We start from the raw sequence: 17,124 nt of genomic DNA, 5'->3' as shown, positions 1-17,124 counted from the left end.
ATTAAAACACGGGTGTTAGATATCCAACAATAGCAGCATTCTTCTTCTGAGCTGAGAATTGGAAAGTCAAGGTCATGTTTTTTATACAGTGTTACAAATTAATCAGAGCCAGAAGACCTGGACCAGATCCAAACTGATGAGGGCACCACCAGGGATGGGACAGAAATGGATAAATAGACAGCATTTTAACTTAGCAGGACCTGATGCTGGGGGAAACGCTGTCGGTCCGTTAGGAGATAGACTTTGCCTTGTATCAGATCCATGTACATGTACTTGTATTTATGCAATATCATTCACTAAACTTGTTATTAACTTTAACTGGACGAATCCTGGTCTTGATTTGATTCCTGAGCTTTATTCCTTTGATCTACCAGTAAACGAACACAAAATAGTTAATTCTCTTATTCACTTCCCTGGCGAGTAATCTCCCCCTGGCATTCGTCACAGTGCCGCTGAGTGTAAGAGGACGAAAGGCGGAGGTATGTCCCTCTTTGGCTAATGTATTTTAAAAATGGAGGTATGTCCCTCTTTGGCTAATGTATTTTAAAGATGGAGGTATGTCCCTCTTTGGCTAATGTATTTTAAAAATGGAGGCGCAACATGGCGGCCGCCATTCGAGCGACCCGCTCGTATGTATTCTGAATGATTCTGAATGTCAGATTCTACGCTTAGGAGAATACTGTGATTAGTTGGTGGAAGTAATTACACATGAATGAGCATATATTTGAGAAAGAACAAAGGGGTTTTTGCTAAGAATCAACTCAAAAAAATGACATAATGTAGGTTTAACGTTAGCTGTTTGGGTTTATGCTAGATGGGAAAATAATTGGGTTATTATAACTTAAAGATTTAAAATATGTCATGCATAATTCCTACAATAATTGATGTGTGTGTTAAGTGATGTGTTCTAAACATTTGAAATGTGGGATTGAAATGTTTTTCAGTAACCAGGTTGTTGTTTAGTAAATCCATCACTGCCGACCCTGTATAGTTCCTCTTTATTTAGACTTTCTTTTCTACCAAAAAAGGTTTTGCGCTGGTCAAGGGGGCAACTTGGCTTAAATGAAACAACATATACAGTATTGAAAAAAAGTTTGAGAAGCACTGAATCTACACATGAACAGTGCCTGTTCTGTGTCAGAGGGGCCTTCACTAATAGATCCTCTTACGCAAAACAGGGGGAGGGAGGGAGAGGGGATTGAAGGGTTAAGGAGGATGGAAAAAAACAAGAAGCAGATGAGAAGAAAAACAGCCGAGCATATGGAGTGAAAGAAACCGCAGAGAGTTTAAGGGCGAAGAGGAGGGCCAGTAAATCTCTTAATCTGCAGCAGGAACTGAAACTGTTCATCTGACATCTTGTTTTTAAATTCCTGTCTATAGAGTGGGTGATTGTTCACCTCCACACCAATAATAATGTTCCATGTTCGCTCATAGGAGTCGATCTCCGTCCACGCAAGAGTTTTAGCTCCAGTAGCAGAACTAATCTCCATCTATATTAACTGACAACACATATCACATGACCGTTCACACACACTGGGTATGTGCGTGTCGGTGTAAACTAGGGGTGCATGATATATCAACTCAATATTGTTATCGCGATATCACGTTTGCACAGTACTATATCGAAAGTGTCGCGATAAGTATGCAATATTTTGTTTTATTTTGTGGAGCGCTGCGTCCCGTCCGTTGGCTGTGCGGCTTAGTTGTGTTTGATTTAGAGCTTAAAACGCTATAATGATCATGTTCATTGGCCAGTTACCGTGCCAACTGCACATGTTGGTACACGTCAGCGCACGGGTCCACTACGTGACAAACCCTATGGAGCGTACCACGTGTGTGCATATTTCTACAGAGGGACAGTGTAAGTGAAGAAATGAATAGAGACAACTAAACGAACAAATCAGAGAAGAGAAAGAAAAGTTGTGTCCTGTTCTCTTTATTTATATATTTTATACTGTCCAACCAGTAGAACATGTCCTGTTCTCATTATTTATATATTTTATACTGTCCAACCAGTAGAACATGTCCTATTCTGTAGACATGGTCCTTATTTATTTATTTCTTCATGTTGGACCAGTCCAATATGACCATCAGGTGAAATAAACCTTGTGTTGTAAGAAAACTTTTGTCATGAATCTATTTTGATGTGTTTTCCTGTAACTTTTGTAATTCTACATATGTTTAAAAATATCAAAATGAATATCGATACCACAGTATCACACTTTGTTAACCCTTGTGTTGTCTTCCTGTCGACCATGCAACTTTTGATTTTTCTGGGTCAAAATTTAAAATGTAAACTTTTTTTTTTTGTCACTATTATAGCTTTGGTCGTTTTTCCTGATGTTTTTGCCACTTTTTTCGATGTCTTTGTCGATTTCTTCTGCACTTTATTTGAATGTTTTTGTTTTTTTCCCAGGTTTTTGGAGCTTTTTTCACGACATTTTTGTCACTTTTTTTCAACGTTCTTTTATTATTTCTTTTTCAAATGCTATAAAATTGACTAAAACACCCAAATTCAATGAAAGTAGTGAACTGATGAGGAGCGTTGTAGGGAACCATCCATGTTATTTTTTTTGACAATTTGGTTGAAAGAAACCCACATTTTTGATATAGAAACCTTTTGAAAATGGGCCAAATTTGACCCGAGGACAACAGGAGGGTTAATATCGTGCAACCCTAGTGTAAACAGGAAGTAGATTGGCCAAAGTTAATCTGCGGTTCAGAATCATGGATGTCCGTTTTCTGCCCGTCCAGTAGGGATGTAACGATACCATTTTAACAGAATGAGCTGCCGACAAATGAGTGAAAAATGTTCCTTTATTTCTATAAACTGTGCAAAACAACAAAAAGATGAAAACTAAATTTGTATTTTGCCCTAAATACCTCAAATAAATTGAGGAATAATTAGATTTTTGAAACAAATCCCACATCAGAATTACTAAATAAATAGACAGAAATCTCTTCAAATAAGTAAACTAAGAAGACGTAGTGACGTCTGAAGTCAAACAAGTAGGTTATTACACTCTAGGCCGCTAAAAAACTGCGTCGCAATTCATTTTTCATCTCAACCGGTTGTAGTCTTTACACTTTTATATGGATTTATAACCGATTGACGATGCATCGATACATCAAATGAAGGGCCACCACGGTTGCTAATTGATAGCCAATGGACCTTTTTCACAGCAGACATTTTGACTTGTCATAGTAGGAAAAGCACAGCTGAAATTGATAACCTTAACGATGGCTCAATTCCATCAAGTGTCCCAGTAAGATATTTCATTGAGTCAGCATGCACAATACCAGGACCTCTCCTAACTGGAACGCAGCCATCATTAATGGATTTGAATACAGCTGTGCTTTTCCTACTATGACATGTCAACATGTCTGCCGTGAAAAAGGTCTATTTTGTTTTAGACGCGTGCAATAGATGACCAAATGTTGAGTGTTTTCAATACCAAACGATTGATTTCCTATCGCTCCTAATCAACAGAGAACAGACACCTTTTTTTTATCTTTTTAGTCTATTTTCCCAAATCATAAACAAACAAAAACATTCAGTTACCGCACGGTCAAAAACTCTTTTGCTTTTCCAGTGTCCGCAACACCTGCGTGCAGTCATCTCTCTTGATTATAAAACCTTCTGTCTAATGAACAGTCAACTACTGCCCCTAGTGGCGGGAAGTTCAAAACAAACGCATATAAAAACATTTACCAAAATGGCTCTCACAGATGAACATCAATACTATATGTTCTTCTTTTCTTAAACGCCAACTTATGTGTCCACAGTGAACATTAAATTACAACCTTTAGTTCAGCATTCAGACAGGATTTATTTCTCTAGGGTGACGGGGGTGATTTAACCTAATCCGCGTTGATCAGTGATTTTAATCCTGTCCTCATTCACCTCCGCCCCAGTGATGCTGTTTCATGTTGGCTTATAGAAGTCGTGTTAAGTTACTGCTGACCCGACATTTCCTGATTTTTCTGCTCCATAATCAAAGCTTATTTTTAAATAATGGGGGACTTTTATTGTGAAGAATTTGTAGGAAATGAAACCGTTTTACAGCCGCTGCTTTAACCGCTCGGGCTCGCCGGCTGACACAGCGCTGTGGAAATACAGTACGTTTGCAAATATGAGACAAATAAATAGAAACAGCAGATGTTGCGACGAAAGAGCAATCTAATAACCTAATCTAATTTTTTATTAAACTAAAAATAACGTTATTGGGCGCCCGGATAGCTCAGTTGGTAGAGTGGGCGCCCATATATAAACCAAACCGTAGTAGTGTAGATGTAGCCTGTGGTCTGAGTGATCTGATCTCAATGCGTCATGGCTGCGTTCTCACCTGTACTTAGAGCTGTCCACTTGGAATCCGATCACTCAGATCGGATTTTGATACCAGGTGGAAATGCTCAGTTCAGCTCAGCGTGTGCAATCATCTATTTTATCTGACCGGCTCGGTGTGTGTGTGAGAACGTTGTTATATCATCGTCGTTGAAAGTGTTTGTACCCGGAGGCTTTGTTTTTTTAACACCTGAGGTGTGGGTAACGTGAGTTCAGATACTCAGTGTGCAACCTGAGCACAGCTGCCCCTGTGTGTGTGTGTGTGTGTGTGTGTGTGTGTGTGTGTGTGTGGGTGTGTGGTAAAGAGACACCTGCGGCAGAATGTAATATTTATCGGACGTCAAAGCGTTTCTGTTACCTGACGACTTCTGGATTTTGAACAGCAGAACACACACACACACACACACACACACACACACACACACACACACAGTCAAATAATGTCCTTATTAAACAAAATGTCCTCTGTGTGTGTTTCAGGGGCGAGTGGAAGTGGAAGCTGGAAACGAAAACATGAAGTTTGAAACCGGCCCGTTCTCTTACTACGGAGTCATGGCTCTGAGCTCACCATCACTGGGTGAGAGTACACACGCACACACACACACACACACACACACACACTCATTATATTTATTACGTGTGTAACAGTACTCAAAATTCGCGGTCCGGTATGTTTTTGGTACAACGGGGAAAATAACAGAAAGTGAAGAAATATTTTTCAAAAATTGGGGAATGGACTACAAACTCTGTACTACATTTAACTATTGAGGGAGTAGGGCTGGGCATCGTTTAAAATATTTTGATCCGGTGCCAATTTCGATATCTCAGTTTTGATGCCGGTTCCTTAACGATACCATATGCTTTAAAATCCATTTCAACATCAACAAAAATACATTAAACACAAAACTTTTATTTTCCACTTTAATTGTGAATCAAAATAGTTATCAAAATTAAAAACTTCTGGTAACACTGCTCTCTCAGAGTAACATTAATAACACTGGTTGTGCTTTTGGATAGGGGTGCGCCAGTCACATACTCAGGATCGGTATCAATCCCAACTTTTTGCCACAACATGAACATATTATAAATAATAAATAAATAAACAAATGACATTGTGTACAGGCTAATATTGAACTAACTAAAATGCAAAGGAATGTAAACAACAAAGACTTTTTAGTGCAAACTGCATAATGACACAAACCTTTAACAATAAACTTGGTGACTGCCCTGTTGTTAACATTGAACTAATGGAGAAACAACTTAAGTACAAAGGAATGTAATTGAATTGCCTTGTTGCTGAAAGGTGCTGTAGAAATAAAGTTGCCCTGCCTTACAACCTCAGCCTGTCAGTCAGTCCCCAGGGCATAGAAACCACTGTTGTGCCTGCTTGTCTCAGAGGAAGTGTAACTGTCGGTACACGATCCGTTCTGTCCGCACGATCCGTTCTGCGCATGCGCAAGATAATACTGTTTTACCGAGGATACGACCTGCACGATCTGTTCCACGCTAGCCTATGGCTAGCCTCCACCGGGAAGCTAACGTTAGTTTAGCTAACAGCTAATTCGGCTAACCGCTAGCTGACAGCTAGATTCAATCTAAAATAACGTTAACTCAAACGTAATGGGAAAAGCAGGCTACAGCTAAATTAAGACTTCACAGTAATAACAATAAAGACAAGTATTGAGTGATTGTATTTTAAATGAGCACAAGGAAAGTAGAACTGACGTAACAGCTGTTATATATGTTAGGTGTTTGTTATATATGTCAACGTTTATTTTCAAGTTTTATTTTGAGGGTCTTTTAAAGTTATTACATGCTGTCTCAGCTAGCGGTTAGCCGAATTAGCTGTTAGCTAAACTAACGTTAGCTTGCCTGTGGAGGCTAACGGCAGACCGCTACAATCAGCTAGCGGTTAGCCGAATTAGCTGTTAGCTAAACTAACGTTAGCTTGGCTGTCGACCGGAAGCGTGGAACAGATCGTGCAGTGTCGTAAATCCTCGTACAACCGTGCATGCGCGAACATTTTGCGCATGTGCAGAACGGATCGTGGAGGCAGAACGGATCGTGTACCGACAGTAACGTCAACAGCACCGCGACTGCTTTCGCCTCTCCATTAATATCATATTGCAGCAAACGCCGTCTGTGTGAAGTTTTTGAAAAACTGTAACCACTCTTGAAACCACTTTATCGGCATTTCCGTGACTCGCTGTGACTTCAACAAAACTGCAGAGCCGACGTAGTTTGCCCACACTTCTGCGCGCGCGTGTGTGTGTTGGAGCTCTGCACTCTGTCAATATGCAGAGAGGACAGATAAGCTTATGCTTACGCGTTCAGACGCTTTTGGCACCGAAAGATAAATAATTTTTCGATACTCATAGGATGGGAGTATTTTCGGTCGGTGCCATAAAAGTATCGACGTTCGGAGCCCACTGCCCAGCCCTATGAGGGAGAAAACAGGACAGAGTAACAAGGCGGATATTTTATTTATTTTTTGAAGATGTAGTTAAAGTGCCCATATTATGAAAAAATTACTTTTTTCTGGGATTTGGGGTGTTATTTTGTGTCTCTGGTGACACACGCAGACAAACTTTGAAAAAAACCATCCATGCTGTTTAGAGTGAGATACGGTTTCTGAATGTGTCCTGCCTTCAGTCTCTGGGTGAGCTGTTCAAAATCTGCACGGCTTTCTACGTCAGTAGCCGAGACGAGGGGCCTAGGGGGCTAACCGTTAGCATGCTAGCTCATTCTCAATGGTAAAACACTGCTACAACACACACAAATTCACCCTAATCTACAAATTAAATTGTATAGAACTACTTACATGTCCCTGTTCTGCAGGTATTCCACTCAAAGTTGGAAGGGCGCCCTCGTTTAGAAGAAGTCTCCCGGCTAATCCTGCCTTGTACTGACTGAAGTTGGAGAAACAGCTAGCTAGCTCATGTGATCCTTACATAGCTACTGCGCATGTGCAACTGACAACAAAGATGTTAAGCAAGTTAAGAGGTCTCACTTTGTAGCTAAAACAGAGACCTGACAGCGTGTGCAGCAATGTGCAGTACAACAAAAATATGGTGTTTTTTGAAAATGAAACCATGTAAACCTATTCTGGTACACTCTCAAAATACAATTATGAACCTGAAAATGAGCATAATATGAGCACTTTAAGGCGGCAGGCATGTCTTGCTTAGGCGTCCGCCTTAACTGCAAAGTGCTGCGGGAAACTGATTTATATATAGCAACTGTACGGCAACATTTTGCTGCACCGTGACAAACAATATTAGCTCACGTTTCTGTCTTAAGAAAAAAATATTTATTCTAGTTTTCACAACAGGGTCACACATTTAGCAACAGTTTGTTGTTCAAATAAACTCATGTGACAGGGGTTTCCATCATGAGAAATTAAACATTACAATGCTTCTGTAATAACTATACAGGTTCAAAGTACGTGAAAAATTCTTTTGAACTTCGAAGTCAGATATAATGACCAACAACTTCAGGTGGTCTTTAGCTTCACAAAAAGATCATCAAGAGTAGAAAGGAGTGTCGGTAAAGATAAACAAATAAAGACTTTTTAGTTTTCACATAATAGGAATACTTTGTGAATATTCACTGGCCAATGTTGTCCATAAATATCTTAAACTCAAGTTGTAATATCTTAACGAGATACTGTTCACATTATAACAGGATATTGTTAAATGTTTTATACGTTAGATATTGCTTTGACTGTTCTAGTGACATGTTTTTCCTGTTACTACTACACACCAGTGGTGGAGGAAGTATTCAGATCCTTTCCTTTTAATCCAAAAATAATCCTAATTAATGGAACTTTATGTCTTTGTGTTTTCCGCAACCCGCTGATGCTCCGTCACAAAGTGCTGATGCCAGCGAAACCCCTAATGAAGCTTTGTGTTTGAAGAGAGCAGCGGAGAAGTCAATTGGCTTAATCCAAATAGGGAAACGCTCCCGAGTTCAGACAGAGTTCATCTTCTGTCCTCCGAGCCGTCAGGTGACGCCTGAGAGACTAAAAGAGATATTTGTTATCCTCATAAGGGTTTGTAATGAAGCTTTTTATGGACTAGGGTCCTGTTATTGAACTATTGTTCTGGGTTGTACCGGGCAGCTTCCAGGTGTGAATGTGTGTAACTGTGCAGATGTCATCAGGTGTAATAATTTGTGACATTTAGCCAGCAGGGATGCAGATGAGGAGCTTTAAAGTGCTCATATTATGCTTTTTGGCTTTTTCCCCTTTCCTTTATCGTGTCCTATATCTTTTTTGTGCATGTTATAGGTTTACAAAGTGAAAAAGCCCAAAGTCCACCCCAAAGGGACTTACCATCTCCAACAGAAAACACTGTTCACAAACTGCTCCAAACAGCTCTGTTGTAGTCCAGCCTTTACTTCAGAGACAAACGTGGTCACTTTGGAACACACGTTATAATGCTCACCTAGCTGCTAGCGTGGCACTAGTAAGGCTATCCTCTGTGTACTCATATCCTATACATGTACAATTTTGGCTGTAATATCTGTGTCCTCTTCAAAAAATGACTCTTGAGAAATGTTATGTTTATTGTCACACTGTTAAATGAAATGTACGCCCGTGGACACAGAGTGATGAAGCTGTAGATAGGTTACTACCTTTTAAACGGTGGAGGTTGTGTCTAGGGTGATGCAAGTCTCACTGTGCAGCCTGGTGGTGACAGTGTGCAGGCAGCACCGCCGCTGTGTGGCCACTCTGGCTCACTGTAACACCGGGGACTCCTAGTGGTTCAGCATCAAAACTGCTTAATTAAAATGTCTCCTCTTCTGTTTCTTCTGCTCTCCCCTTTCCCTTCCTGTCGACCTGTTTCTGTCTCCTGGACGACCAGCTGTCTGTGCTTCATGTGCACATGGTGCAGCTCCGTGTGTGTGCATGTGCACTGTCAAATGTATGCGTCAAACACGTGTTCATTTCTCATCCTGAAACACTCAGATGTGTGTTTATAAACTTGAATCTTTCTCGGTTAGAAGTTCCAGATTTTCAAAATAGAGATTCAGAATTTTAAACTGTAATTTTGTTGTTGTTGTTTTTTTAACTTGGACCCTAATTTCTCATGCATTGGTGTCTTAGTGAACAAAGATCTTTGAAGTTGGTCCAGTATTGAGCGAGAACGCTGTAACCGGTTGCAATGTAATCATATAGGGCAGTTGCGCACCGTCAGTTTCCGTCCACTAAAAGTTCTGTTGTTGCAGCTGACAGGCTCAGATTATTATTCTAAGTGTCAACAACATTATGGAAAGGATCCCTACAGAGATAGACCTTTTAGTTAAAGAGTAAGATCCTTTTAGTTTAACATGAAACCGCCTCGAAATCACCCTCACCAAACCCACCAGACTCCATGTAAATAATCAGGACTTTTTTCAACATATTTCCACGTGTAAATGGGTGAATTAAGGGTTTATTTCAACCAAACCAGAGTGGGGATTGTTGGGACAGTGGAAAGACGAACCAAGACGGCTTTTGATAGTTTTACTTTGTTCCTGTCGACTTTGAATGAAGTGTGTTTTACGCTGATAAAATTACATTTTTATTTAAATGGGGTCTGGTGGGTTTGGCGATGGTGATTTCGTGGCTGTTTTGTGGTTCCCTGTCAAATAAGCTAATGAATAAAAACATGTATCTTTTTTTTGTTATCATCATCGCGATGTCGACGTGCGCGATAAGCCCCTGCAGAGCGCTGCAGATGTGATTTAAAACAAATAAACCTCTAAATCTCTCTCTCTGCTCCTTCCTCCTCCTCCTCCTCCTCCTCTTCCTCTCTCAGCCGTCACCCCCCCTCTCTCCCCATCGGTGGCGTCTCCCCCTCCACGACGCCTTTCTCTTAAGAGGTTTTCTCTGTTCTCTCGTTTCCCAGGTAAACTCTCGCATGGGCCAGAGGAGGGAGGGAGGGAGGGTTTCGTCTTTTAGCCTCTCCACCATTTATATTTTATTTTCATCATCTCCAGAGCCCAGATCCAGCAAGTACAGGCCCGTAATAAATACAGTTTAGCATACAGCAAAGTTTAATTTACCGTTTGTTCTTTTTTTATGACTTTCTGAACAAACAACCGCCCTTTGACCTTCTTCAGATTGATTTAAAACCGTCTTAAAGGTGCAGTAGGTAAGACTTAAAAAACTAACTTTCATATTTGCTGAAACTGATGTTATACCCTATGTTCCAGTAGAACTACATGAAGCAGGTAATTAAAAAATAAATCCAGCTCCTCTGACACCACCTACAGCCTGTAGTGTGATTTGCAAAAATCCACCGCTCCCTGTTCAGATGGACCAATCAGGGCCGGGGGGGTGTCTAACTGCGTGTCAATCACTGCTCATGCACACACATTCATTCTCCCTTGTGGGGGGAGGGGCTTAGGAGACCGTTTTGGGCTTTAGCGGAAAAGGGGGGGAGGGACTGAGAAGTTGTTGATGTTCAAATTCTTTGGCTAAGTCCTGGATCTTCACAGTCCTACCTACGGCACCTTTAACTGATAGTTTGAGCTTTTGATTGGTAGGATTTGAAAACGTTTCAACACTAAGTGTTGATATGAGTTCAAACTTTACTTCAACAAAAGAAACCAAAGTTCTCAGATGTGAAATATTGTCTAAATACAAGCATCTGTTAGACTTTTACTTAAATACAACAAACAGTCTAAAACCGCCTGACATGTTAAGCTTTAAATTCATAAGGTTTCGATACTGAGGACACATTTTGGTGAGTACAAAAGAATCTCAATTATTCGCTGTCAACCAAACCAGCATAAAATGTCAAATATTAATGTGAGGATTTGCTGCTTCTCTCCGTTTTACTGTATAGCTTTGGAATTTGAATATTTTTTCAGGTTTTTGGACTGTATGCAATTTAAAGACGTCACACTGAGTTCTGGAAAACTGTGATGGTTATTTTTCTTTGCATTTATTACATTTCACAGAGTAAATTAGACTTATAAAGGGTTAATTGAAAACTAATCTTTTTTTTTTATTATTTCTTTTTATTGAGCTACAGAGTATTGTACAGACAATGAATTAGTCAAGTCAATGCTCATTCATTTTTCTTTTTTCTTTTTTTTTTTAGAACAGTGAAAGTAAAATTACTTTTTTATATGTATACATAAAACATTGGTTACAGAAAAACACAATTAAAGCATACAATGTAAAACCGGAGAAGAACTACTAAAGAACGAAGGTAGAGATACAAAAAAAAAAGAAAAGAAATTAAAAACTAATCTTAGATGAGGGCTGCATGTTGATTTCTGTGTCATTTCAGTCGGCAGACAGTGTGTAAGCTCTGAACAATTAACGGCCCTTTTACCTCGTTCAGACTGATTTAAAAACAAATTAAATGAAAACAGGGTCTTAACTGATTGTTTGAGCTTTTTGATTGGCAGGATTTGAAACGTTTCAACACTAAGTGTTGATATGAGTTCAAACTTTACTTCAACAAAAGAAGCCAAAGTTCTTTTCCCTTCAATCCTCCCATGCACACGTCACACATCCAGAGATGTTTTCTGTATAAATAAAAACATCAAAATGTTAGTAACGAGACATGTTTGTGTCATTAACAGGTTAACAGGAAAACTAACTTGTAGGGCTGAGTGTTGGCAAGAATCTGGCGATACGATACGTATCACGATACATGGGTCACGATTCAATATATTGCAATATATTTTGATACTGTGCGTAAGGTGATATATTGGGATTCTTTTAAAGTATAATTTTTAGGAAAAACTAATATTTAAAAAAAGACATGATGTGCATAAAAGTCAAAGAAGTTTACTTTAGGTAAACAATTCAGTACACAGAAAATCAAACTGCCAGTTTGGGATTGTGGTTCACAGGTTCTTAGTGAGCTAATGTTTAAATGCTAAAGTAGGCCAAAGTTCAGCCATAGCTACATTGTTAGCTTCTAGCAAAAAGTCAGACACTGTTAGGCCCTGCTAGGCACTGTTAGGCACTGTTAGGCACTGTTAGGCACTGCTAGGCACTGTTAGGCAAGGACACTAGTGGTAGACACAACATAAACGTGTACCACTGTCTTACATGAATATTTTTGCACGTAAACTTAAAAAAATAAAAATAAAAAATAAAAATCAATATTGCGTTTTTGAAAATCAATACAGTATTTTTTTCTTACACCCCTAGCAACTTGCGAAAGATGTTTTTTTTTCTACCGTAACACTCAATAAACAAATCTTGGAAAAGGAAAATATCAATTCCCAGAATCTTTAAATTTGGTTGTTTTCTACGGCCAACAGTCCAAAATTTTATTGCCTCTCAGATAACGGAGTTTCCTTGCTTGTTGAATGACTCAAACTGAATCCATTTTCATATAATTTCTTGATTAACTTTCTGTCGACTGATTGATTTACAGTCTGATGTACTTCGGCTCTACAATAGATGCATTAATTACAGAAACGATCAGTAGTTGCAGCTCTAAACTTTGCACTAGCTCAGGGCAGTTGGGTTCCTCGCTGATCGTTGAGCGGACCACAGCGGATCATTAACTCCCCGATCATTACAGCGTGAAGAGAGTCAGACAAACTTGCTGGATGGGGCTCGAGGTGCAGCGCCCTTTGTTTTCTAACCCTGTCACCACCGCCTCCCCTCTAACCACTGATCTGTGGTCAGATATTGTTCATAACTCCTATAACACCTAGACCTCTGGTTAAAGGAATAGTTTGACATTTTGAGAAATATGCTCATTTGCTTTCTTTCTTTTCAACGGTTAGATGAGATTTTCTTCAAATATGAAGCTACAGCCAGTTAGCTTAGCATAAAGGCTGGAAACAGCTAGCCTGGCTCTGTCCAAAGGTAATATGTAGGTTATATGATGTTTGAATAAATATACCACCATGGCACCTTATTTCGGAAAGAAATATGTCCGGCAGTGAACGGGGGAGAGACAGATAATGTTTTGATCTTGTTTGAATTGAGCCATGACTTACACATATGATGATCGTCAATTTGAAAGATAAGTCAAGAAATTCTCAGTTTGTCGTGAAACCGTCGTAGTATTAGACTGTGAAAAAACGTAATCAAAAGGACTACACAGCCCAAAGTCTCTAAGTGATGTCTCGCTGAAGCTTCAAACTCTGTGTGTTTCGTACCGGGATGTTACGTTACTTAAAAAAAGATTTGTCTCTTCTCGTTCCCTACCGTACATATTGGGTACACCTTCCGGTGTACCGGAAGGGGAGGGACTTCGTCTCTCTATACAACAACAACAAGAAGATATAATGTGTGAATAAGTGAGCTTTAGAGATGCTTTCCCTTCTGACAGAGCCAGGCTTGCTGTTTCCAGTCTTTATGCTGAGCTAAGCTAATGAGCTGTAGCTCCAAAGTTTGGTATCGAGAGTATTTCCCAAAATGTTGAACTATTCCTTTAAGCCTCGCACTCGATCTCCTCCACACGACACTGAACTCAAGTATACTAATGATCACTCTCTCTCTCTCTCTCTCTCTCTCTCTCTCTCTCTCTCTCTCTCTCTCTCTGTCCTTTAACTTTCTAAGATCACAGGGATGTTTTCCTGCCCCCTAACGTCACCCTCCATGACATCACTAAAACCAGCCAATGAGAGATCTTCCTCCTCTGAGCTCAGACAGTCTCGTTGTGGCACTAAAATGCTCAAACAATGCACTTGGCCTCATCGCACGTGGCATGTTTGTCGCATTCTTTGCATAACAAACACAAACTCACCTCTAGCATCGATCCATCACAGTAGACGAGTGATGTCGACATTAATGTGTTGTGTGATGTTATCCAGCGCTTCATGCTCTCATCTTGTTTTCACGCCATTTTGTCCCCGTTGTTTCCTGGTGTTTTCGGCTTTAGTTCATGTCAAAGTGTTTTTGTTTTTGCCTCCTCACTCTCTTCTCTGTCAATCCCCAGAGTTTCGTTCTCCCTCACACGGGGCCAACCTCAACCGCTCGGCGTCTCTGAGCTGCGCAGAGCGCCCTCCAGAAAGCGGCTCCGTCGGCGGGAGCATCACTCAGATCCCCGGCACCCCCTTCCAGTACATACCAGACTTCTGCGTGCGAGCTCTCACAGACCTGCAGTTCGTCAAGGCAAGTACCAGTCAGATAAAGGTGCTCTAAGCGATGTTGGGTGATGTCACTTCTTGTTGATGTTCGAAGTATTGTCAAACAAAACGAGGCTAGCTCGCCCCTCCTTCCGTCCTCTCTCCCTCCCTTCTGTGCTTCCGCACACTAAACCCCCCAACCCCCACCCCCAAATCCTTCTTGTCGGTTATTGGCTGGAACGCTGTTTGTTATGTTTGATGGTGCAGGTAGGCACAGTTTGTTTTTGTTGCTGTTTGTGGAGCCTGGGCTGTCTACAGAGACAGAGTTTTTTACAGTGTGTTCAGGGGACAGGCAGCTAGCAGATAGTGAGGAGATGTTTGCTGTATGTGACAAAAAAATGTGTAGCCTAAAAAATGCGTGACATCGCTTAGAGCTCCTTTAAGTAAAAGTTTCAATACATTAAAGGGATATTTTGGATATTTTGTGGTTGCATGAGCTACTTCTCCATAGTCAGTGTGCTACAGTAGATGGCGGTCGGCAAGACAACAGTTTGGAGAAGCAGACAGGAATACGGACACGGAAGCTAAGCAACGTCCTGCTGTGGACGGGGGTGCAGCAGCTAAACACATTTTAGACACCATAAAACATCTCTATCAGTTTAAGTGGACGCTTTATTTAGAGTATTTTCAGCGCTTCACCTTGCTGTCAGACACCCCTTTACGACGGGGAACTGAAGCTGTTATCTCTGCTCTCTTCAAAGCCACCTTTGACAAAAACAGTGATTTTACCTCGCAGAACACGGGAGTTGCTGCTCTACAGCTGCCTCCATCGATTAGTTAGTTTGTGTTATTGTGTTTTTTTTAAAGGTTGTCCAGGTTAAAGGTTGTCTGGATCAACGGAAAAACATTGCCAGGATAAGACTGGATAACACTCGTTGAAGCGCCCAATGTCCGGCTTTGCCCCTTCACAACAAGAGCAACCTCTGAGCTAGCAAGCTAACGTTTACCGCTGCAGATGTGTGATAACGCAAAAAAATATGTCAAGTTTTGACTGAAATTTGGATTGGGCAACAAGGCAGGCTTGCTTGGTTCTTTCTGGGAATGATTGTAAAGATTTACAAAGAATACGTTTACGGCATTTCCACTCTGTCGCACCATGTTTTGGGACTGATTGGTGTGATTGCTGTGGACCAAGTACATATGGAGATACACTGGTAAGAGCTAATAAGGTTTAACCATGTATCAGCTAATTTAAATAGCTCACGTTACTGTATGGTGTCAACAGTTAACCTTATTTAATATTGTATGAGGCGTTTTCTTTTGCTGGGTGCAAAAGTTCCACCAAAACAAGTTCCTTCCAGAGACTATTTAGCAGAGCCACCTTCGCTGTGTCCAGAGCTTAGCGCTGCCCGAGACGATTGTGATTAATTTAAAGAAATGCCTTCCTCCACAGCGCTGTGGAGATAGGTCTGGTAATGCAAGACTATTTTAAAGGTAAGTTTGATCAAAACCTGTTCTATATTTTTATCTTTAAATTGTCTTATCAATGTTGTTTTGTCCTCAGATCACGCGTGCTCAGTACCAGAACGGTCTCCTGGCGTCCAGGCTGGACAGCACGCCGCAGTCTCCAGAGGGCAGTCACACTCGCCTGGACATGTCCGTCTCTTTGCCCCCCGTGACGCCGCCGGGAACCCGCGGTCCACTGCCGCTGGCCACGCCTCCTGCACAGCGCCCGCAGTCCAACGCTCAGCCTCCACCCAGCAGCCGCGCCGCTCTGCCCCACGCCACGGCGCCTCCGTGCAACCACACCCCCGTCTCCCAACCTTCTCCGTCCTCCGTGAGCGCGGCGACGTGCACTTTTAACCCCCACCCAACTCTGCCCTCCTCCCTGTCCTCCAAGTCCCAGCAGCCGCCGGAGAACGGGCCGGGAGAGACCACCACTCTGCTCAGTGAGCAGCAGAACTGTCCGGGCCTCCGCAGGCCCAGCTACAGCCTGGCCCACCCCCACCCACACGTCCACACCATCAGTCACGGGCACACTGAAAGCACCATCTAACTGAAGTCTCTGCGGGGGAACTAAACTACCTGTGCACTCACTCACTCATACTACACACACTCACACTACTACTGTTTGCTCGTTGAAGCTTTCTGTAGGGACGCTGAGGATCAGCACTTGATGTGTATTTTGTAAACAGAGATCCTCCTTTATCCCGTCCTGCATGTTCCCCTCCAAACAACGCTGAAAAAGATCCAGAAGAGACTACAAAGATGGCGGAACTTAAGGGAACACTAGTGAGTATGACTGGAACTATAGACGGGGTTGTGTATGAGTGTTTTTTTAAAGGATCAGTTCACCAGGATTACAAAAAGACTTGCAGATGCTTTTGGTTTTATTTGTCAGGTTTTGTAAAAGTAAAAGGGAAAGTTTGTATTTCAGAGGCAGATATCTCAAAACCTCTTCACATAAAACTGAAGCTATTTACACGTTTAAAAAAAAAAAAAAAAAAAGTAATTTATGTGAACTGGCCCTTTAAGTCAACAGAAAACTGTCCAGATCAGTGATGGAGTGTGTTAAATTGTTTTTATTTTTAGTTTATTCAATTTCCATTTATGTTTTTCCAAAGAGTGAACCATCCAAAAACTATATAAACTATAACAGTGAAGGTTTTTATTTTAGTTATAGAGCGGCAGTTTGAGCATTTTCTTTAGACTTCAGACGATTTTTTTTAAGGCAGATGTGAACG

The 17,124-nt window shown here is 41.1% G+C and overlaps 1 protein-coding gene across 3 annotated transcripts in view; it reads left to right on the top strand.

The window, feature by feature from the left end:
* LOC116041766 (metal transporter CNNM4) overlaps window positions 1-16,616 on the top strand; it is a 35,118-nt gene extending 18,502 nt beyond the window's left edge. The window contains exons 6-9 of one of the 3 annotated variants that reach the window (XM_031287797.2): window positions 4,826-4,922; window positions 10,147-10,236; window positions 14,251-14,426; window positions 15,945-16,616. In XM_031287797.2, the coding sequence (XP_031143657.1) occupies window positions 4,826-4,922; window positions 10,147-10,236; window positions 14,251-14,426; window positions 15,945-16,436 (855 nt within the window). In that variant the 3' untranslated portion in view covers window positions 16,437-16,616. Of the gene's footprint in view, window positions 1-4,825; window positions 4,923-10,146; window positions 10,237-13,871; window positions 14,166-14,250; window positions 14,427-15,944 lie in introns of those variants that run through there. The other 2 variants (XM_031287799.2, XM_035991755.1) reach the window with 2 other exon arrangements.
* Window positions 16,617-17,124: the final 508 nt, after the last annotated feature.

Source organism: Sander lucioperca, chromosome 14 (assembly GCF_008315115.2).
Source record: "Sander lucioperca isolate FBNREF2018 chromosome 14, SLUC_FBN_1.2, whole genome shotgun sequence".
NCBI classification, from domain to species: Eukaryota; Metazoa; Chordata; class Actinopteri; order Perciformes; family Percidae; genus Sander; species Sander lucioperca.
This window is presented reverse-complemented; position numbering and strand designations above follow the sequence as displayed.